This window comes from Camarhynchus parvulus, chromosome 4, assembly GCF_901933205.1.
Source record: "Camarhynchus parvulus chromosome 4, STF_HiC, whole genome shotgun sequence".
Lineage (NCBI taxonomy): Eukaryota > Metazoa > Chordata > Aves > Passeriformes > Thraupidae > Camarhynchus > Camarhynchus parvulus.
Genome location: NC_044574.1, coordinates 47,580,817 through 47,604,710, shown reverse-complemented (window position 1 = coordinate 47,604,710; position 23,894 = coordinate 47,580,817). Strand labels below are relative to the sequence as shown.

General features: G+C 41.8%; 1 protein-coding gene across 2 annotated transcripts in view; it reads left to right on the top strand.

The window, feature by feature from the left end:
- Positions 1 to 22,761, top strand: part of ELOVL6 (ELOVL fatty acid elongase 6) — a 79,132-nt gene extending 56,371 nt beyond the window's left edge. For both annotated transcript variants that reach the window (XM_030947526.1, XM_030947525.1), the window contains 2 exons: positions 14,481 to 14,632; positions 16,535 to 22,761. In XM_030947526.1, coding sequence (XP_030803386.1) covers positions 14,481 to 14,632; positions 16,535 to 16,959 — 577 coding nt within the window. In that variant the 3' untranslated portion in view covers positions 16,960 to 22,761. The remainder of the gene's footprint in view (positions 1 to 14,480; positions 14,633 to 16,534) is intronic.
- Positions 22,762 to 23,894: the final 1,133 nt, after the last annotated feature.

Genomic DNA, 23,894 nt, shown 5'->3' with positions numbered 1-23,894 from the left:
TTCTAAACAAATGTGTCTCCTTGTGCCTGTACCATTCAGCATCCTCCCCCCAGATTGTTGAATTTAAAAGAAAAGTAAATTATTTGCCAACTGTAGGCGAATCCCTGAGATGTGAACTTCTTTAGGTGCTTGCAGGAGCATCATCCCACTGAGGACAGAACGAAAAAGAAGATCAGTGGCTCCGGGCCAGCAACTGGTATTAAATTATGGATCTCAGCAGCTTATTACAATTGTATTATAACTTGTAGCTTCTTTAAGCCTCCTTTATTCTGTCAAATGCTAGTGTTTCCCTGTAACTTAGATTTTTCTTGCTTTGTTATCTGCCAGTTCTACAGCTTTGCTGATGGCTGGCTTCATTGGTTGGCTTGATTCTTTGCTAAATCTTTTACTTTTATTACTGTTTGGCTTTATTTGCATAGGATCATTTCAAACTCCTGAATACATAAATTTCAGTGCTATACATGACAGTTACTTTGCCAACTTGATACTTTTGATCCTGTAAGTATCTTTAATTTATCCTGCAGAACTAGATAATGCCACTTTTTTGGATTATCATTTAAATCACTGCAATTCTGTACTTACTCTAAGATTGCCTTGAGATGATGTTGGATGCTGAGAATAATTTTCAGTAACAACGTAGGAACAAGTGCAAATGCCCCTGATGCATTCATTAAGGACTGCTTAAGAGGCACACTGTGCTTATGAATCCTCATGGGCTACTTTAGAAATCCTCAGATGGATTCCTTAATTCCTATGAGATTTTGCACCAAACACGAGGCTTAAGTAGAAAATTGATTTTTTTTCCTTTTTAGTAGTTGAGCCACGGTCCAAACTTGTCGAAATAAATATCCAAGAACTAGGAAATGCTTCTTGAAAGAAAAATATTTCATTGATTATGCAGCCTTCACAGGGTGCCAGAGAATTTCAGCTACAACAAAGTCCAGTTACTATTTAGTGATGGTATTGCTCAAGAAGTAACAACTTTCATCAGGAAATATTGTTCCTGCAAGTTCCCACCCTCCATCTGCCAGGTCACCAGGAAGCAATGTCAGGTAGCAGCACACTGAATGGGGTAAAACCAGGTGATAGGTTATTACTGTTGATTAGCTTATAACTGACACTTTGGAAATCAGAGGAGATGCAAGGATGCATGGTTAGAGCTGGAAAATTATTTTTCATTCTCTGTAAGAAAAGAATTATGTGATTTGTGGCAGTGTATGGGTACAAGAGTGTCCCTCTGGTGTTCCCCGGGCAATGATTGAGTGCAGCTGCCCTTCAGCCTGACCACTGCTCCCTGCTTATCTCTGCCAAAACCCAGCGGGCCTTGCATAGCTGCTGAGTGCTCTGGGTAAGGCTCTCCATGCTAGAATAACTCTCTTCACTTTTACCAGTTATCCTCCCCTCTGTTGCACAGACTACTGGTAGGGATCTACACCCCAGCATCTTTTCTTCCTGCTGTGCTTTTTAAGTAGCGCAGGTTCTTCCACCAGCTCACAAAGCTTCACTTACTGATTTTTTGGTTTTGTGCTCTGCTCTTGGGATTGCCTGAATATAGCTATTCCCAATCATAAGGAAGGCAGATCTGGAGACTCAAACTGCATTTATTCAGGTTCCATGGGGAGAGACTGGAAGGGAGTACCTGTGGTAGGTTGATTTTTATCCACACATACAAATAAGCCTTACAAGTAGTAGTTGCAGCAATTGGCAGAATTGTTGAGTTTTCCACTTTAGGAAGGGAGACTCAGATGGATTTTCCTCTGCTGTGGTGTTAATGTGATTAAAATCTCCAGATGACAGTGTCCATTGATCGGGAACCCTGCAGAGATGTCACTGCTTGGTATGCTTAATGAGGTCCCTGGGGAGGGAAAGAAATAAGTTAGGTCTGGCTTTCCTTCCAGTTTTGTCAATAAAAAGGACAAAGAAATTGTTTGGGGAGCCAGGTGAGTTGTGACTAAGAAATCTGCCTACAAGAAGGAAGAGCTGAAGGGAGTGGTCCCACACTGAGGAATTTATTGCAAGAAGAAAAAAAAAAGGTTGATGGAGGATGCACAATATCTGCCCTCACTTGGAAACCACAGAGTGAGCCATCACTTTGATAGACCTCATTACCTCCCCCAAAATTTAATACATGGGATCCTAACACCACCCAGGCATGCATGGATATGTTTATGGGTCTGTATAGCTGTACAAATGATACATCATTTCTTGGAGCCCTGTGAAATATTTGCACAATTTCTAAATCAGTCTGAGCTGGCCTGACTTCAGATTTTGGTCCCACCTGAAAATTCAATTGATTTGCATTGCAAAGCTTTCTAGAAATGCATCTGGATCACTACAGTAGACAGGTCTGAAAAGCAAGGCTTGTATGCTTGGTTCAGTGGTAGGGGTCTTTTTTAGAAATGGAAGGGGAATTCTCTCAATTTTTGGGGGGGATTTTGATAGGACGGAGCCCGAACCTAAAAGTATGTGTGAGTTTATGCAACAAGAAATTTTCTGCCAAGAAGACTGATGATAACTGCAAAGATCAGCACAAGTTGTGCTCACACACATGGTCCTGAGAGATAGAGAACCTCATTATAAAGTACTTCCAGTACTGCTGACCAGCGGGTTTTAGGATAAGAAAGCACCATACTGAAAAAAAAAGTGTTACTCCTCATCTTCCCCTATTCCTGCCTTTTTTTTTAACATTACTGTGGCTTGGACTTTGCCCTGAATGAGTCTCCTTCAGCTGCACCTGGTCTGATAAAGGAGGACTGTGTGGGTGAACTGCAAGATTGATTTATTCTTCCTCCCAGTTAGGAAATGGTCAGGAGGAGAGGCTGAGAAGCAACTGGGCAGCAAAACACCAGAAGGAAGGTTTCAGTCTTGGGACTTGTTAAATTCTTGGTGTTCTCATGCCTTTGCATTTGTGTATGTTTTGGAGGGACTCATTTCTGTTATTCAGAGCAATGGATTATAGAGATAAGAGTCTGTAATAAAACATAATGGTACCTAATACAGCATTGGTGCAGTTCCTGCTCCATTCTCCACTGTAGCCTGTGTATTTCTGAGCTTTTGAGTCACTCCTGAGATTTTCTGTCACTCTGTAAAGGAGCATATTTATAACAAGATCCAACAGAGATGCCAGCCACTGTCTTTAATTCCTTTTCAGTGGCTTCCTAGAGCAGAGAGCTGCTCAGAGCACAGCACCACATTTTGAACTCTTTAGTACCAAAGCTGGCTGGAAAGTCTTTGCCTTTCCCAGTCTTTGTTTTCTCCACAATGAATGAGAGCAATGAAATCGTGTCATTAAGAAGTGGAGGAGAGACTGTTTTAGCTGCATCATTCACCAGTCCAGGATTAAATGGCATGGCCACGGAGCCAGCCTGAGCAGCACAGCGGGGTGGGCAGCAAGGCACTGCAGGCCTTGCTTGCGGGATGGGTGGAGGGATTGGAGAGCTCCAGCAGGAGAGAGTGGCATGGATACAGGAGCTTAGAGCAGAGAGCAGCTACAGAGAGTGCCCATTGCTAGTAATCACATTCACCTCCCCAAAGCCAACATTTTCTAATAGTGGATTCCCTCTCTCTCTCAGCTGGAGAGGTAACATTGCAAGTGGGAACAAAGGCATTAGTCACTGCAAGCTTTCAGGCAGTTTAGGAAGTTAAAGACATTTTCTAGTCGGAAACATTTGTGAAAATAGTGCTCTTAATTATAATGATTTAGTCATTTTATAGATACTTTGTAGCCTTTGAGACGCATGGGATGAAGAGGATGGGTACTGTCTTCTTTTTAAAGAATGGGATTAACATAAGTGCTGTTAAATTACTGTTACGTTAATTTTTGGAAAAGTGCTTTTAAAGGTGTTCAGTTACCATAAGAAAAAAGCGTATCATGGAACCAGGGTGCTTATTCCATTATTTTTTCTTTTTCCTGCCTGTTGTAAGAGAATAAATAATAGTCACAAATTATTTTATATATAGGCTAGGCCTTGGAGGACACAGGCATGAGAGAGTTGTTCCTGTGCTTTCAGTTATCTGCTGCAACTGAATTGTAGTAACTGAGCACATGGTTGTCTAAACACAGTTAATAAGGTGTTGTCTAAACACAGTTAACAAGGGGTAAAATATGGTGGCAAAAACTTCCTTCTTTTGATAGCTTTACACTAAAATTGCTAGATATAGAATGAGCATGTAAATAGTACCATAGTTCATCAGCACCAGAGAAAACTTGGTAACATTTTTTCACATCTGTGCCCAAAATTACTTTTCTTAAAGGAAAATGTGAGAAAATTATAGCCAGTGTGATTTTTTTTCCCAGTGAAATGCAAACAATGTAGAGCAGAAGGGAGTTCAGCTTAGGTGCTCTGTAATGTTACAATGGTCCTAAATCCCAGACATACAAAAAGAAGCGTTGCAGTCCTCTGAAAGACTGAGATTGAAATAATCTGATGTTTTCATTTTACAGTGAAAGTTTAGGGTTCTGGTTTTGTCCATAGTTGACTCAATGGTTGTGTCTTCAAGCATTTCCTTCATAGATTGGGCTGGATGGAAGCCTTTTAAAAGTGGGTTTTCCACATACTCCATTGCTGATGAATAGGATTAAAACTCCATTTTTGTAGTTTTATCAATTGAAGGCATAAGTAAAGGAGAACAGGAGTTTTTAAGAATATTGGCTTTTCCAATAAGAATTTTTTTAAGAATATTAAGAATATAAGAATGTTTTTAAGAATATTGAATTTTCCACCTCACTTTTGTATCTGCTCATGTCACAAGCAGTTAAGCACCCCATCATGGATTCTGATCCATAGATGATTTTGTTCTGGAGCTGACTAGTGCAAAACAACAACAGTAGTTAAAACAGCTGCAAAACTTCCGTGAGGGAGAAAATCCCAAGTATTTTCTGCTACAGTAAAGGTCAGTTGCTGCAGTCTGGTCCTGTGCAAACTCAGGAGGTGTGATAGTGGGGAGGAGGTAGAAGTACGGATGCTCTTGAAACTCACTTTTAGGTTCACATACTCTGTCACTTCTGTCCAGCTGTGTCAGGCCAAATCTACCCTGGCGTCCTTTCCTAAGGGAAAACAGAGGGAAGGCAAGGGTCTGACTGCCTCTGTGGAAGGCACATCTGGTGTTCAGGCTAGGTCAGAATGTTTTCAGCTGTTGGGTGTTTCTAGGGCAGCACAGCTTTGTAAATTTGCACTGTGTGTCTCTGCACATCACTCTGTATTTTTAGATCTTGAAAGTGTGCTGCCAAAATATCAAGTGTACAAGCAATGAAGTGTTGTTAAGAGGTGTGCCAATAGCTTTTATGTCTATAAACTATTTATCTTGAAAGGTATAGGTGTACCTTGGGTAATTAAGATGAAGGACTTTGGACTTGAAGGTTTAGAGAGCAACTTCAAAAAGTTAAAAGAAAATCTGCAGTAGGTCAAAGGACTCTGAAGAAAATTCCTCCTAGTGGCGTGTGTTTACTCTTACATCAACTATACTGTTTTCAGTGATACGGAGTGAGGTCAGACCTCTTTCTGCTTACATCAGACAGACCTCATGGGTAGGGCAATGAACCACAACTCACAGATTCACAGAATAACCTGAGTTGAGAGGAACCCACAAGGATCATCAAGTCTAACTCTTAAGTAAATGGCCCATATGGAGATTGAACCCACAACCTTAGACTCATGAAGTTGCACATCATTTCTTATCCCAACTTGGATACAGATTTTTGACAGAACAATTAAAATTCAGTTTGCTTCACCTCTCTTTGAAATGGGTTTTATGCTTAACCACCTTACAAGGCTATCATATAAGTAAAGTCCATAAAGTTCTGTGAGGAATTCCTACATAAAATGTTAAAGGCCTTGGAGATGCCAACACAGACAGAAGTCTGAAGGAAGTTACCTAATAGACCCCAGCTCATGAACAGCTTTGTACCTAGCAGTTCTTCACACAGGACTGTCTGACCTAAAGCATTTGCTGGCCTGAATATTATTTAGGTTGGTAACTCTGGGACAGCCCAGGCTGGAGGTGGTAGGTCTTGGCTGTTGGAAAGCAAAGACCAAGATTTTGGAATGGCAGAGAAAGGTTGCTCTGTGGAGAGAATGGAGATGCTCTTTTCATCTGAAGTGGATTCAGTAAGGAGGCAGAGCCTTCTGGGGAGGTACCTGGATCAGTTCTAGGAGGTAAAACAGAGAAGTGCTCTACAAATGTCTTAAAACAACAGTCTTTCTGCAGGATCAGGTCTCCCTCTTCATCACTAACCTTGGCATTGCTTGAAAGCACTTTGGAAATGTTGAAAGACGATGAAACAATAGCCTAATTGCATTAATTTTGTTTGCCATTTCTTACAAAATAACAGTTGGGCTGAGTTCAGCAGCTGTGATTTGAACAAATGTCTCTCTAGGATTTCTACATAACTCACTGTTAAGAAGTCTTATCTTTTAAATGCTTTTAAAACACCTCAAAAATATTACATTTAGAGTTAAGAGTGACCAAATCCATACTCAGTACCATTCTTTTCAGACTTTTTTGTGAGTACCATATTGCTGTGTATCCTTCATGGACCAAGAGACTGATTAATTTAATTTGGAAAGTTAAACACTCTCCCACAAACCAAGCAAAATATTTTTAATAACTAGGCACAGAGTTACAAAGCTGGTTCTTCTAGTCAGTTATTAATACAAATGAATATTTTGTATAGGCTGCCCTTGTGTCACATTGACCTTTTAGGATCTTGGGTGCCAGATCCTTTTCTAGGCTGTTTTTTGTGAGTTTTGAGGACTCATTATTTTGCAGTGGCTTAACAACAGATCTCATTAACTCTGTGAAATCAAAATAAGAGCCATTAATGCCACATAGGTCACTACATGGAACAACAGTCAAATGATAGCTTTCAGTCATTGGTCACATTTAATTTGTGCTTAACGATCGACTTTTCACCGTACAGTACAAATACCATGATTTTGCAATCAAAGGTAAGTCTAAAGAAACCATATAGTTTCTACACCAGTTTAAATACAGGAAGATCCGGGACCTATGACAGTTCGTGGAATTTATGTAACCTAAATTTTATTGAATACCATCAAGACAAACTAAGACAGGAGTCACATCTGAGGTCATATTTAGGTGGTTGGACAACCTTCTCGTGACACTATATATTAAGATTTTTGTAGGCATAACTGAATCATTCTCTCTTTTAGAAGATTTGTTCCATAGATTTTTTGTTCCAAGATTTTTTCCTCTCTGGAAAATCCAACTTTTTTTTTTTTTTTTAGTACTGCACCATCACATATTGCACATTGTCCAGTGAAGTTGGTGCTGCTCCTCACTTCCCCCTGCAGAGCTAGCCAGATGTGGACAATTATGTCCATCAGTGGAAAAAAGTCATAACAAGACATAAGAGGTGATTCATTTAAAAAAAAAAGAAGTGGAGGAACACCTGCAATGAAATCTAACCAATCCACAAACACCCAAGAGCAGCTTGGATATCAGAAATCAGATCAAAACAACTGCAAATTCTGATGGGTTGTGTTGCCCCTTTGTCATGTTCGTGCACACGTCAATCCCCTAGAAAGTGGGGCCCACAGAACCCACATTGTCTCAGTGATACCTGTAAACATGTGCCCATGGACACAAAAGTTTAAGGAAACTTAATTAGCCAGGAAACATACTTCTCACTTGTCCTTTGCTTCAGTACACTGGAAGGTTGTTGTGTGACCAGGTTTTTCACCATCTCTTATCAATGGAGGAAGGAATGCTGTTCTCTGTCAGACAGACTCTTAAGGAGGCTACTCTTGTGGTCTTAATTAATTTCCCAGCCTTGAAACAGGCTGGCACATCTGCCCACAAAAGTTTTTGGAACAATAATCTTTGAATAAGTATCTAGGCACCAGCATCAGTAGGCTGTTGGTCCCTAAGTCTGGTCAGCACAAACCAGACCATAGTGTATCTTTTCCTCATTTGTTGTTACCCAGATAAACGCTTTAACCTGGACATTCCCTTTTGGTATTGCTCAACTTTAAAAAGAAACTAGTCTGTCTATAGCCACATCCTGGGAGAACTGAAAAAAATGCAGTTCTTTTTTATTCTTTTTTTTTTCAGATGATGAGGGCAGACTCCCATAAGCATTCTGATTTAACTGCTAAAATTTTCTTTGACTGCCTTCTCTTTTTGCCATTAAGGTTAGCAGTTTCACAGAGTACTCTGCTCCTAGGGGACCTGAAACTACCACAAAATATAAAGACAGATTTTAGATTAGGAGCAGGCCAATGGTTCATTAAATCTTCCATCTTTCCCACTGGGCTGATAGTATAATCACCACAGCAATAGCAATACAGCAAGCACACTGTGATCTGACTGCCTCACCTGTCTACACAGGTAATAGTTTAGGTTTATCTTTCTACAATACAGCTGTAAATATATATTTAGTATGTGGTTGCCATACAAATGCACATTCCCAGAACTGCCCTGTTTGCTAGGTAGGAACTGTCATCATCTCCTTGCTCCCTGGAATAGGCCATTTCCCAACACTGGTCTGCCAACTTTATCTCTAGTAACCTAGGAAAAAAATAATACAAAACTTGGAAAAAACCCTTTCCTCTGCTGGTTGGCAAGTGCCCCCTTCAATGCCAGCATCCTCTGGAGGTGCCCCAGTGTCTATTGAGTCAGCCAGAACTACTGTTATTTCTCACATGGCCAAAGCAGGGTCTTATGGGAGACCAATAGAAATCTCCTGCAAACAGCTTAATTTCCAGCAACAAAATCTGTCAGTTTCTTAAGAAGTCTGTCACCTAGCCCTGTCTGCTGTGTTATTTTTGTGGTTCACATCTTTGATGGGCTGGTACTGTGAGACTGCAGAATGAGTGATTGGAAAGAAGCTTGCCCTTACCAGACAGAGAAGAAAAACTATAAGTACTTTCAGAGAACTGCAAAACAAACCTACTACTCATGTTGAAAAATTGCTTTGTTACAAACGTATTTTTAGGAATGAGTTAAAAGCACAGCAAGGGAACAGCTGAATGACATGAGGTGTTCTTTGACATGGAGATGCACCCACCTTGTACATGGTGCATGGTAATACCAGGAGTTCCTGAGTTTCTTTACTCTTTTGACTACTGTCCTGTTGGGGACTTCAGTGTTTGATGAAGCTGCATTTCTTTTCAGAGAGTTGTTTCTCATGCATGCTTCCTCCCTGCATTTTCCCAGCATTGGTTCATAGTCTGTGTGTGTTCTGTTGCTTGGCTAAGCACAGAAGGACTCTGCTGCCCCTTTGTACAGATACTGCTGTCTCCAGGTGTGCCCTCAGGACTGTCTTGCTGCTTGGAACTGACAGACTGAGGGGTCGCTGTACTTCCCACGCTCCTGTGCCAAAGCGGTGCAACTCCTTCCTCTTTCCTGAGGACTGTGGGATTTAAATCAGAAGGGCACAGAAAGGCCATTTTATTATGTTATAACTCCTCAGCAGCAGAAGGGAAGCTTGAAATGACTGCCAAGGTACTGCTGCTGACCAGAACAGGAAGGTGAACGTGGTTTCATTTGTCATGGAGGAAGGTGTGGGAAGCTCCACATTCTTCACCTGCTGCCCTTTAGATGTTGCAGAGAGTGCTGCCTCTGTAAATATTTCACATGCTAAAATATAAAAAAAAAAAAGAAAAGGAGTAAGCAAACAGCTAAAGAGCCTGCTTCCCTGCTTTTCTTGCTGTTATGGTACAAGCAGACTGCAGTCAGTGTGGTCATCTCAGCTGCTTTCCCAGGACCACTGTGCTCAATGTGACATCCACAAAGGAGGACATTGTGCTTTTTGGCATATCCAGGGCACAGACTTACCTGCCAGAACTCCTGTGAGTCACCATGTACGCAGATTTGGGCAGAATTAATATTTTTTCTCTTTTCCAGCTGGGCCTAAGGCTGGAATCTGGTGCTGGAGCTGGACCTGTGGGAGCTCTGTCTGGTTGGCTGGCTGGCTTGCTGCTGGACTAGTCCAGCACACCCACGGCACATTGTAGTCCCACACCTCAGAGACTGGTTGAACCAGCTGGGCACTGTATATACAGTTTGCATGGTTTGTTTGGTTAAGTTTTTTTTACAACCAGAGCAGAGACTTTCCACTCTGTGATTATCCTTTAGGACTTGTTGCTATATTCTCTGCTGCACTTCTAAATTTGTTCTTATTTGGAAGTCACGTTCCCTGCTCAGTTCTGCAGTGTTGAGCCTAGAGTGGAGTGTCCAGAAGTGTCAGGAGCCAAGAGCAGGGATGGGTCTCCACAGAAGGCAGCCCTAGCAAAAATGTGCAGTGACCTCCACTGTAAGGAGGAGCTGAGCCTGCTGCAATGCCATCTGGGGTTGGACTGAAGGCTTGAGGTACCTGCTACTCACATGGACTTTTGATAAAAACATACTTCACTCCCTACTGGCAGGTAGGATGGAGACAGCAGAAAGTAGCAATAGGCTTCATACAATAACACCTGCATTGTCTTCCCATCAGCCACCTCTCCAGCCCTTCTTAATTCTGCACATAGCCCTTAATTCTGCACATAACCCATGCATGGGATGTGTTTTGAGGCCCTCTGAGTACTGGATTTCTGTGGCCAGATTTTGGTAGCAGAAGAACCATTCCTCATCCTCCTCCTCCCCTCGCCACTGGGGAAGAAGAGGTAGAGAATTCGGGAGTAAAGCTAAACCCAGGAAGAAGAGAAGATGGGGGTGTTTTTAATATTTAGCTTTTATTTCTCATTATGCTATCCTGTTTTGATTGGTGATAAAGGAATTTCCCCAAGCTGACTCTGTTTTGCCCCTGATGGTAACTGGTAAATGATCTCTCCATGCCTTTATCCCAGCCCAGGAACCTTTTGATATATTTTCTCTCCCCTGTTCAGCTGTGGAGAGGATTGATAGAGCAGCCTGAGTGGGCACTTGGCATGCAGCCAGGGTCAACCCACCAACCCCTGTTAGAAAACAAGTTTGAGATGGTAAAATATTTGTTTGTATTTTACTCATGGATATATTTTGATAATACTATGGAGAGTAAAATATCAATTGGGCATTTTTTAACTTACCAGAGAAGTCACTGCCTGAAGGGAGGAGAATGTAGGGCACTCTGATCCTGAATAGATAAGAAAGCTGCATTAGATGATGCAGTTTCTGATCAGTCTCTCTAGTTGTAATTGTACAGACTGTAATTGTACAGTAATTCACTGCTACCTTATTTTGAAAATCCCTGCAGATGATTCCCACCAGACAGACTGCTTTGGTAAGCAGTTCATTTCAGTACCTCACAAAAGCTACAGCAGAGAGCAGGGCGAGGACAGGATGAAGCAGAAGTGATTTACTGAGTAAGCAATGTCATCACTCTGCTGCACATCATGTCTTTGCAAGATAGAAATTTGTTGGTTGATTTTACCTTACAGAACAAACAAGATTAAGTGGCAGAGGCACAGAAAGCAGGCATATTTCTCTGGCTCCAAGACACATTTGCAGGCATGCATTAGATCTTTTTCAGTCTCGAGTGGCAGATACTTGTTGGCAAGGCAGTGTTTTGGCATGCAGCACTTCTCAAAAGCTTCTACCTGCTCATGGTGTCTATTTAGGTAATTGAATCAGTTACTTGGATTTTGCTATCCTTCCTTTGCATAAAGCTTTCCTTGGTGAATTATGTGAAAATGTAACTTGGCTTCTATTGAGAAAAAAAAAATACAGATTAGGCTGACTCACACTGTGTAGAGCTGTAATTGGGGTCACTTCTAGAGTCATGGAACTAAAGGATGCCGCCATCCTGAGGAATTGTAGGAAAGTGTGTGAGTGTGCATCAGTGTGTGTGTGCTCCAAGGAGAGCTCTGCAGTCGCTGCTAAATGGAAAGACAGGCAGAATTTCATCAATATAATCTCAAAGACAGAAAGGGACACTGTAATACCCCCCAGGCAGAGACTCTGTGTCTCTGTTATCAGTCTGAGTTAGATCCCTGGGTGTCCATACCAAATCACAGTTAGATCATTGTTTGCCTGCTGCTCCAACAAGTGTTCTTCTTATTTGCATTTGTGTTCATGGCACAGAATTCTCTTTGGTTTTAAAACTTTAGTAGCAAACAATTTTTTAGAAAAGCAATACATCCTCTTTATAGAAAAAGACATATTGCTTGCAGCTATTTGATTTCATTATTTAAAATTTCCTTTTCTCCCCCCATTTTAATGTCAGCACTGAGATACTTGCTAATGGGAGAAACCAGTATATCATTAGGTATTCTGCCTGATCTTCCTCCACCCAGTTTTGCAACCACCCAAAACATAGGAGCAGGCAGCAGCATGCCCTGGCTAGCCTGAGGAGTTCACTGCCTCAGGAAGTGATCAGATCACATCTCTATCAGGATCTCCTGTCTTTTTCTGGGAACAAGAAATGCAGTTCCTGAGAAAAAAAGAAAAAAAATAAAGAAAAAAAAGGGCAAGCTTTAAACACCAAAGAGAAGACACAGAATGAGTTGCACCTCATTTCAAAACTCCTCCTGCAGGTTTTGGCACTCTCCTGGGTTTAAATAACCGATGCCTGAAAGACGTGAGAAAAGTGTGCTGAGAGAACATTTCTGGGGGGAAACCACCCTACATGGAGAGGATGCACTGTGAGCTGTGTGGATGCTCAGAGCTCTGCACTGTCTCCTCTGCATACAGGGGTGGGTGAACATGGGAGGCTGCAGTGGCTCTCTTGCCTAAGCCTGGGAATGTGTGCGTTGCTTTGGGCAATGGTAATGGGAAACACAGACTCAGCTAAACTTCTTCAGCACACCTGGAAACCACAGCAGGGTGGTTTTTTACTTGCACATAGCACAAGAGGACTCATCTGGCAGCAGACCCAATGAGCAAATACCACTGTGCAAATAGCAGATAATAATAGTAGCTTTGTAAGTGCTCACAGTCGTCTGAATTTCCTGATGGTGCAGTGAAACCTCAGGCATCAGAAGGTAATGGTGCAGGAGCCAGGATGCAGCACTCCTCCGTGGGTATGACCTGGCTGTAGAGCCCCATCTGTGATGCCACTGACAGCCCAAAGAGCAGCAGGCACTGTGGCACTCCACTGGGCTGCAGATTCCATGCAGTGGACAGGGGAGAGCAAGCTGCATTGCTCCTTAGCAGCAGGCAGATTTGACTGGGTGTAGCAATGCTGCAGATTTGGAAATCTGAATATTCTGCATATTATATACGTTAGGTAGCAGTTTTAATGTGCAGTAGGCTTGCTAGAACCATCTAATCTGACCAAGAAGCAAAACTGCCATCAAACTCAGCTTTTGAGGCTGCCTGGATGATTGTAAAACAATAGTTTTTTACAGAATACTAACTTCACAAGACAAGGGCAAGTAACAGAGAATCTGCAGCTTCAGAGGAACTGTTCCTTTCACACACTTTGCATAAATGGTAGCTTGCATTACCCATATGTATTTATACACCAGTTTTAGGTGGCTTGTTTTGCCTGCTGCCATGTAATGACAGTGAGGCAGAGTGGGAACCAGGTTAGGTCAAGGTCACAAAGAAGTTAGAGGGGAAATAAGATGGAGCTGGGTAGAGGGATGAGGATGTATGATGTAGGCATAAAGTAAGATATACTCAACCCCTAAATAGATTGTGTCTGTCTTTGCTCTATTTGTTTTTGAAAGCTACTTCCTTCATCCAGTGTTCATCACAGCTTATGTGGGGCCACCAAACTACAGTGATAGACAATGGGCAGGCATGTTCTTGCCATAAAACAATGAGACAAAACTCCTTCTGCAGAGCTCCTTGCTGGTGAGACAGAAGCCTTTGTTTCTGATATGAGCTGGATGTCAACCTATCCCCTCTGTAATTGCAGTAGTTAATACTGTTACAAATCTGTTGAAGTTTCTCATTTACAGAACACTGTTATCTTGCATCTCACTTTGATGAGGTGAAGGTGCATCTGCTGTTTACAGCTTGATTTAACTACCTGTTTCCTCTGTTAGCAATGACCTGTTCAGGGATGAAGTCAAGCATGTGCTCCAAAACACTGGCTCTGAGATTCCTCATCAAAATCTGTGTGCCTAGGTATGGCTGTGCTCAGAGCTCCTGTGGATGTAACAAAAACAGGGAGAGATGAAACTCAGAGGAAACCAGAAGAGTGAATTGGTCCTGATTATATTCCTAATACAACATTTTATCAACCCATTTCTTGTAGTTTCCCAGCCACCAGTATCAAAATTCTACATGTTGTTTTGAGCTGAAATAGAATGTTTCCCTGCTCCTGAAAGCTGAAGGATCATTCCTGTGGTAATGAAATAAAACACTGATGTTAGCATTCCAGACTTGCACCAGGAGATGTGGCTGCAGTCCAGTTTACAGTCTGAGTTCAGAGTAACTTCCTAGAAGCCAGCAAAGCTTCTTCAACTTTCAAGCTGTCTCAAACTTACTATTTCAGCACAGTTATGGTCTTTTCCTCATAATGGTTTGAAGTGATGGCATGTAGATTTCAAATGTCCACTGACCTTTCCTAATTTTCTCTTTTTGTTTTAAAGTATATTCGGTGCTGTTCGAACTGGTGCTTACATGCTGTACATTTTGATGACCAAAGGCCTGAAACAGTCAGTGTGTGACCAGAGTTTTTACATTGGACCTGTCAGCAAATTCTGGGCATATGCATTCGTGCTAAGCAAAGCACCCGAACTAGGTGAGTACCCTCTCTCTTTCTCTCATATGCATTTGTGTATTTTTAGGGAAGAAATGTCCATGCAGACAGCACAAGAAGGGTCTCATCACTGTCAAAATCCCATTTAAGTCTCAGAAAAACTGAGTAAGCATAACTAAGCTCAAACTACATGTTTTAGCCCAGGAATAAACTGCAGTGATTATACCCAGCAGTGTAGTCAAGAAGTAAAAGCAATCTGGTCCATACCTTTTCCTGAACTCCTTGCAGGCAAATAGGAGTGGCATAATTGGCAGTCACACACCCCATGGCTACACAAGTGGAGGGTGGGCTAGAGCAGCTGTGTCAGCAGGAAGCTTTGAGTCAGGCTCTGCCTCCATTCTGCAGCTTTCATTCTTTAATACACATCTAGGGGTACAATTATGAGCAGTAAGGTGCTTCCTCCCTAGACTATGAAAGCTGTGGCTGCCTGCTTCCTCCAAGTAGAAACCAATTTCCCATAATATCCCTAGCTTTTCCAGTCTTGATTTTTGTAAACTTATATCTCTCCAGCAGTTTCTTGATAAGGATACTTACGATATCTATGTGAAAGCCAACTTGAAAGTCAGACTTCATGTGTTCTCATCCATGGCTTATTAGTGTAAGAAAGGATTGTTTTAATGGAAAGGAGCAGCCCTCCAGCTTTCATTTCAGGGGATGCCCTTATTAAACCCCAAAGGACTTAAGTTCTCACTGTGTTCAGGTGTACAGCAAAAATGAGACTTTACCTTTCAGCAGGTAATTTAATTCAGCAAATTAGAGGACAGCAATTCATCAGCATTAAAACTAGAATGAGACAGACACCAGTTGCCTTGCTGTGTCAGAATCCCTGGGTTTCCTGCTGCTTAAATTGCTGCAAACCCATAGAAATTTAGTTGTTAAAAATGAGGAACATCAGCTAGAACTGCACAGCAACAATACATTGAACATATGATTACTTATTAAAATACGAGTCAACATCTTGCAGTTAATGAAGTGAACAGCAGTGTTAAGGTTTATTACAGACCTTGTGAAGACAGTGCAGTTTTGCTTCCATCCATGACTAATATTCCATCCATGACTTAGATTTCCTGGGATACTTACACATCAAACTAAGTCCCCAGGTTCAAATCTCAGGGATCCTTTTGGAAACACTGTGTGTATAACAGTGGAAAACAAGTAGCATATATCTATATCCATAAATCTAATTGAGACGCTTATTGCAATAATGAGAAGCAGAAGGAAGAAAAAAAGCAAGAAAGATGAATAATACGTACTTTTATACAATAGTAAGATTGATTTGCAGAAAAGGGATGTGTGTTTCAACATAACCCAAATTTCTTCCTGGAAGCATCTCTTTCAGTATGGTAAGTTGCATATGCAACAGCTTTTTTGTGTATAACCTCAAAAGGCTCTACCAGTTTTAACTAGGTTCAGTTTGCATGTAGACATTTGAGCCAGAGGACACTGTGCTGCTTCCTCTAGGTTTTCTGCTCTCTGTCAAGCTGCATTTCTCTTCCAGTCACAGTATATAATGGGCAGTCTCACAGCAAGAGATGATACACCTACATCCACCTACCTCACCCCAGACTTTTGTGGATAATGTTTGCAGCAAAAGCCTACCAAGTACACATATGGAGTTTCCATATGGGGTTATCCATACAGGAAAATGTCAATGCATTGGTTTGCTAAAGATTGCATAGGGATTAGGAGCCAAACTGGCTCTCAGACAGGCTCTCAGATCTAGAGCTGAGGTGGATTTCATGCTCTAAAGTGGTGTATACTCCAGCAGCAGCAAAGGCAAGACAGCACTGCATTAATTATGGAATTGTTTGATATGTTTCTCATTTCCTCCCCTCTTCTTTTTTTTTTTTTTTTGTGTGTGTGTGTGTTTTGTTTTCATTACAGGTGATACAATATTCATTATTCTTAGGAAGCAGAAGCTCATCTTCTTACACTGGTACCATCACATTACAGTGTTACTTTACTCTTGGTACTCCTACAAGGACATGGTGGCTGGTGGGGGCTGGTTCATGACCATGAACTACGGAGTGCACGCCGTCATGTACTCCTACTATGCCTTGCGGGCCGCCGGCTTCAGGGTCTCGCGCAAGTTCGCCATGTTCATCACCCTGTCGCAGATCACTCAGATGTTGATCGGTTGCGTGATCAATTACCTGGTCTTCTCCTGGATGCAGCACGGCCAGTGCCATTCCCATGTGCAGAACATCATCTGGTCCTCTCTCATGTACCTCAGCTACTTTGTGCTCTTCTGCCATTTTTTCTTTGAGGCCTATATTGGCAAAACCAGAAAAGAAAGGAAGGTTGACTAGAGGTAGAAACGAGAAGCCATAGCTCAGGGTCATCAAGAAAAACAAAATTATAAGAAAAAAAAAAGGCACAAGGAAACACATATATGTATGGTGCAGCTAAAACTTGGCAGCTTAGGGAAAGTTAGCTTGGTTTAACCCAGTAAGTTTATGATCCTATCATGGTGAGGACTCACTGAATTCTACTCTATCTCAAAGGACTGCTGATGAAAGACAACTTCCTTCTTGTACCTCTCTGCTCTAGGAAAGAAGGAGAAAAGAAGAGAAAAATCAAGAAAAAGAAAAAAAGAGAGAAGAAAAGAGAAATGGAATAATGTTAAGGGGGGAGGAAAAAGTACATTAAATAAGCAGTGTGTTTCCCCAAGGTGGAGGAGAGACTTTTATTTTAAAAAAGAAAAAAGGTTTCTAAATCCTTTCTAATAATTTCTCTGCAATAAACAGCAAAAAAAAGCAGAGGTGACAAAAATCTGTCTATAATACCAACAAGATTGCAGAATTAAATTTTTTTCCATAGAAGGTTAATACCTTCAGCCAAAATGAAGCCCAAAAAGATGTTTCCTGCATGGAAACTGGCTGAACTCCACACTGTGGTTACATATGGAAAAGAGATTGATTTCTCTGCTATGTACTCTGCCAGGAGAGCAGATCTGGGATACAGAGTGACCTCCCTCAGAAGGTGGAATGGAGCAGTATTTTTACAAGAGTTTAATGTGAAAAGATGCACTGTTGCAATACATATCTCAGAGAGTGCATTTCCAAGTGCATTTTTCAGTTAAAGGCAAGGAATTTCTGCAGCAGGATAAGTCATAGAGGGTTAAATCAATCAATATTTGCTAAATTACCAGGGGCTAATAGCAGAGAGATGTTCAGAAAGCAGAGGGAGACAACTCCCCTCACAAGATTTTTAGGAATTATCCATTGCTCTTAATTTAGCCCACAGCAACACCGAATTAAACGGGGGAAATCGGGAGAAATCACAGTTAGCGAGAAGAGAGTGATTTATCTGCCCACTGTTTTCAGAACAGAGCCCTGTGGTACAATCTGGATTCTGTGTTTTTGCAGACACAAGGATGCCTGCCTGAGTCGGGAGAGGTGGCAGGACTGTGCGACATTGGGTATCACTGTGCTTCTGCATCTGCCTCCTGGGCAGTGCAAAGATGTTCAAAGTGCCCTCCTCTGGTCATGTGGAGATACTACTACAAAACATACCTGGAACAGGTTTTTCTTGAGATTTGTGTAGGAAAAAAATTAGTCTAAATGAAGTAATTTTGCTGCAACAGCTTGACTCTAAAGTCCAGAGAGAATAATCTTTCATTAAATAAATATATCTCTGCAGAATCTGTACTGTAACATCAGACTGACCGCTTAAGAAGGCACTCTTTCTTCTCTGAAGTCAGCTACAGATGTAAACAGAAATGTATTTCACTCTGAACCTTAGAGAGTTAGTTGAGAACAGCCATATTCTTTCAAAGACAAGTAGATTGCATTATCTGTGATATTCCAGTCCTTACAAAGCCAAATAAAATGTGTAAAAGTTCCTAGTATTTCAAAGACGCAAGTATGTAAACTTGATGTTAAATGTGTTAATGTAGTATTCTAAATTGTAACAGCTAGGTAGTTTAACTAAACAATTAGAAGAACTAGATCAACAAAATAGGGACTGCTGTTCTGCATAGAATATACACACACCTATAACTACACCCATATACACATTCTGTGAATTGTCAACAAGAAAAAACAGCCCAGTGGCAGAGAATCACATTTCCTGGCTAATGCAAAAGATTGTCATTATCTTTCTTGCTTTAATTTGAGATTGTACAGTACAAAGGGGTTTCTTTAATTATGATTTTTAGCTTTAATTGTGCTGTCATTCTTGAAACAGAGCTGCTTTAGTATCCTGTTAAGAGATGACAAGGGCTTTTGGTGTCTCATTATATACAAAAGAAAAACAAATAAAGTTACATTCCATATTATGTGAATGGTCTTACAAATCAAAGGCCTTTTCAGGCTCAAATCGTAATTATAACAAGCAGAAAATGACTTTACATTTGTGTTATTTAAGTTATTGATGTGCTGACATTATTTTATGGTACAAACCATTGCAAAATGTGATATGCAGTAATGAAGCTATGATATTCATTAATAGGACTACTGTATACGTGGAAATATTAGACAAAACCAATTAAATGTGTAAACCATTTTGTTATACAGCTTGGGAGTAGATAATTATAATGCTGAATAAGCCTTTTTCCTCATGTTTAATTTTGCCCTGGCCAAAAAGCAGGTTAAGAAGGCCAGTAAAGAGTGGAAAAGGCAAAATTAAAGTTAACTGCAATTAGCTGATAAAGTGTTAGGAGGAGCCCACCATTGTGCCATTTAGAGCCTCAGTCCCATGTGTCTTAAGTCTCTCAGACAGAGCAAGAGGGGCTGGAAGTGGTCCAGTGTCTGGAGCTGAAGCTGGAGCAGACCTCTTGGTTTCACTGAAGTCAATGGAGGCTTTGCTGTGCTTTGAACAGAGCCAGTGTGCCTGACTGCCTTTATCTGAGCAGAGGGGAAGGAGCCCTGCATATCTCCTGCAAATTTGAGGCTTATGGCTCATGACTCAAAACCTTTATTGATGGCAAGTGACATCACAGCATGGCAAGGACTTGCTGCCCAACTTTAACACAGGCATGAAACAGGGTGGGTTGCAAACAACAATCAACCCTCTTTCATATTCTGTTTTCCTTAATTGCATAGGATTAAACCCCCATATTTCTAGGTCCTGGATGGCAATGCTGGCAATGCCAACAGTGATTTCAGCAGAGCAAGAAATTCACCTGCTCTTTCCCCATCTCTCAAAGCCCTCATGGGTGCCTCTGCACCATTCCCATGCCCAGTGCCCTCCCAGACAAGGCTGGCTGTGGGAGAGGCAGCTGCCCTGCTGCAGCTTCCTTGCTGCAGCTGCCCTGCTGCCTGGGAAGTGGCTCCAGTGCAGTCACCAGCCCAAGTGACCTCCTCAGCAGGCAGTGCAGGCACACCCCCTGGTGTGCAGGGGAAGCTGAGCAGCAAGTGCAGGGGGATCCTGGCAGGTGACTGGGCTGCAGACAAGCACACTTGTAGGGATGTGGCAGCAGGATCAGACATGTAAGGTACAGTGACAAATTAGGGAGCATTTTTTGTCGCACTGGGAGCTGGCTGTGACACTGCCATTTGCTTCAGGAAATTAGAACATCATACACACATGTACACAGGTCTTTTGGCCCTACTGTACCAAGTGGGCTTTTCCTCTGAGGTTTTCCACTGGACCCAAATGGTCTAACTGGCATTAAAGAATTTGACAAAAATACAAAATACACCTGACACTGTTTTTCTTACTTTTCTTCCCCTGAAACATACATGAATCATATTTAGACATCACATTTAATCCACTTGCAAATTCTTAAACACTGAGCTTGTCATGTAATGACACCTCAACAGTACTCCTGCTGTTTCAACCTTTGAGCCACAAGATACAAACAGAGCTAATTGGGTCCTACTTATTTCCCCTGGCTTGAGTCTTGGAGTCATATTTTCAGATTTTTCTGTCCAGTACCAGAACTCTTTTTTGCCCTAGTTATTTTAAAGAAATCTGTAACTCTGTTGTGTTCACACATGCCATGGGGAACTCAAACTTTATATAAATTTACCAAGGATTATAGGACCTGTGACAGCCATGAGACATGCTAGAAATGCTGTTATGGGACCTACTGTTAAAGTCAGGAAAGTTCCAGTGTTGATGAGGTCACTCTGCCAGGGTCAAAGTCTGTGTTTTATGTTTTGATGCATTAATCCAATGTACTGAAATAAAACCAGAAAGGTCGGTATGGATTTATGCTTAGGCAGCTGCCAGCAGAATTTGGCTCTTCCTTAAAACTACTTCTGTGTAGTGAACACCTTAAGGAAAATATTTTAAACTAGTTAGTGAAAGAACGAAAGCTTGTATAATTCTGCAGCCTCCTTACACCATGCCTGTGATGAGAAGGAAACCCCTGGTTCTTAGAGATCTTCTCTAACTCAGAGTCACAAATTATTTATGTCTGGGCTCACTGATAACACCCAACTAGGAGCAGCTGGCTCCAAAAGAGACCTCTCACCAGTAAAATGATTCCGGTTTTTTGCAAGATAAGGTCCAAAGTTTGCAAAAGGAATCAGTCAAAAGAGTCAGGCAAGGTAGCAGGAATGAAATATTGCACAAGTTGCAGGAGAGACACAGAGGGATCTATTCCATATCCCAGGACAAAGTATTTCCAGGTTGAACACTCGCTCCTTTCCAAGATGAGGGAAGGCAACATGGAAGAAGGGTGGGCTACACAGTGCCAGGTGCTCAGGATGGGGTGGCTGGTGCAATGAAGTTTCCATGTAGGGGTCCCTCCTGGAGAAGTTAATTAGGCAGTCGCTCTCTGAGTGCGAAGGTGGGTCTGTGGATTTGTTTGGAGGAACATCCATGGTTTGATAACTTGTTCAAGTCCTGGGTGTACTTTATTTTTTCATCTGAAAGTAAAAACCTGGGACATTTTAGTTGAAAACAATGGTGCCTCAGGGTTCAGGCGACATTCAGGTGGTTTCAGGGAACAAAGAGCATAAGAAACCAAATATTGTGACCGTGAAACAGCAGCCTTTGTAAGCAGTGCCAGATGCAATGCAGTGGTGCTGTAATATCTCTAGGAGTCGTAGCCTATCGTGTTCTTCAGAACCAGAAGCAGAAGTACAGCATCTTTGTATAGAAACCAGAAACACAGACATAAAGTAATGAAGGTGGCTTTGATCAAGGAAGAAGTCAAAACCAATTTCAGACCATACTGCATAAGTTCAGGACTTATTCCAATGCCTGCTTAAAGTGAGATTGTTGGTGAGATGTCCAATTACTTCAGGTAGCTTTTCTACAGCCCACTGGAGCCCAGTTGCAGAGGGTGATGTAAGACCTAAATTCCCTTTTTGCTTAGTGGTGACATGAACCATCTGGGGCATTACTCAGCTCTGACGTGGGTCTTCAGTCATATTTTCCAGCCCAGCATCAATGAGCCCTCTACAAGGGAAGATTTGTAACTCAGAATTTATCAGTGGGTTTCCACTGTTTTATTTCAATACATTTTCCATTCCATTTATTTTATTAAAAGCAAGCTAAAGGACAAGTCCCTGATCCTGCTATCATGAACACTCCCTTGCAGCCACTGCACCATACACAGGCTTTTGCTTACAGGGGTAAAGGCAGGACCAGGGTCTTGTTACTGATTTAATTTCTAGCAGAGCAAACACCACAGGGTAGGATTTGATGTCTTAAATTGAATCAACTGTACCAACACAAATAAGATTGGATCTGCACATTAACTTGACAGCTAAGGGTAACCAGGGCCCTCCCCAGGACATCATAATGTAAAATGCTGCATGAAGAGGGGTTAGAGTGTATTTCCCAATGGGTATGAAATAATACTTCCCTGAAACAGTGACCTTCCTGAGAAATCTCCCTTCTGTCCAGTCCTGGACAGCTTCAAACAGGCCTGTCTGCTGAAAAAATGCAGCTCTGATTGACTTATCTGCTTTCTCAAAAGGGCCACTACACGCTTTAGGCTTTTTGGAGCCTTAAAGCTCAAGCTAGATTTATATTCAGAAAAAGAAATACAACCTTAATATGTGTACAATAACTAGAAGAGAATAGTATGATAAATATCTTTATTTTACCATTTTCAAATGGCTATTTCATTACATAAAAGGAAGTTTTTATTTTTATTTTTTGGGGGTATATTGATATTCCAAATAAATTTTAACTTTTGGTTCAAAATAAAATCTGTCTCTGTGTCTTATTAATCTGTGACATCCATTTTTTCTCTCTATTTGCACTGAGTCCATCTATTGAAAAAGAGAAGTCATTCTCCAGATATGAAACTACAACATGACTACTGTGTCACTTCCCAGCACATCCCTACCATTTTTGTGCACCACGCAGAAGTATTGCTTGATTTTTTTTTCTTTTTGTGTATGTCACATGCATCTGTGTGATGAGAGTGCATATCATACAGGTGCTTAAATGCCCTGACTGTACATGCCTACATTTTGGAAATCCTAATCTTTGCATCTGTGGTAAGGAGCAGAATCCCTGTCCACCATGCTACCATCTGTGCAGGGAGACCATGAGAGCAGAGCAGCACTTGCCAGCAAGCCCTGCCAGCTCTGTGCTGTTGTACCCATGGCACTGACTGCTCTGCAGTGGCTCTCACCAGCCATTCCCTGGACAATCCTGTGTCTGTTGTTCCCTGAACATCCCAGTTATCCATCCCTTTGCCAGCAGCATGGCTTGTGCAGACAGGCACCCCTGCTGAGTGATGGACACAGCCAGCCCTGCTCTGCACAGCAAGAGCAGTTCATGGCTGGTTTTGCTCCTACTCTTTTGGAGTTAAGCTAAAGCAGGCTATAAAGGAAAAGCTTTGTTGCCCTATATACACAAATCAATGAAGTGACTTGGCATCTATTGCAGGACTAACCAAAACCTAAGGCAAGATCCAAAGTGAAAAATGTTTGGGCTGCATCATCACCCTGCTGAACCCTCACCACTCCCCACTGCCTTCCAGCCCCATGGCAGCTTTCTGAGCAAAGACAGCAGAAGCTGGAGGCAGAGGGAGGAGGGTAAAGGAGTGGGAAGCCCACAGTAGGGACACATGGGGATATGAGAGACCCTGGTGACCTTCCTGAGGATTGGCTCGGGAATCAGCACAAGGAGCAGTCTGAACATGAAGCAGCAAGAAGAGGGAATTGCACATATGGTCTGGGAAGTGCTGCCTACCATCTTCAGTATTATCACAGGGAGAATGAAAGAGCAAATAATGTAGCAAAGCAGAAGGGGGTTTACAAGGTAGGTGCAGCTCAATAACTGGTTCAATAACCAAGCAGAAAAAAAACCCATTATGTGGGCCATATAGGAT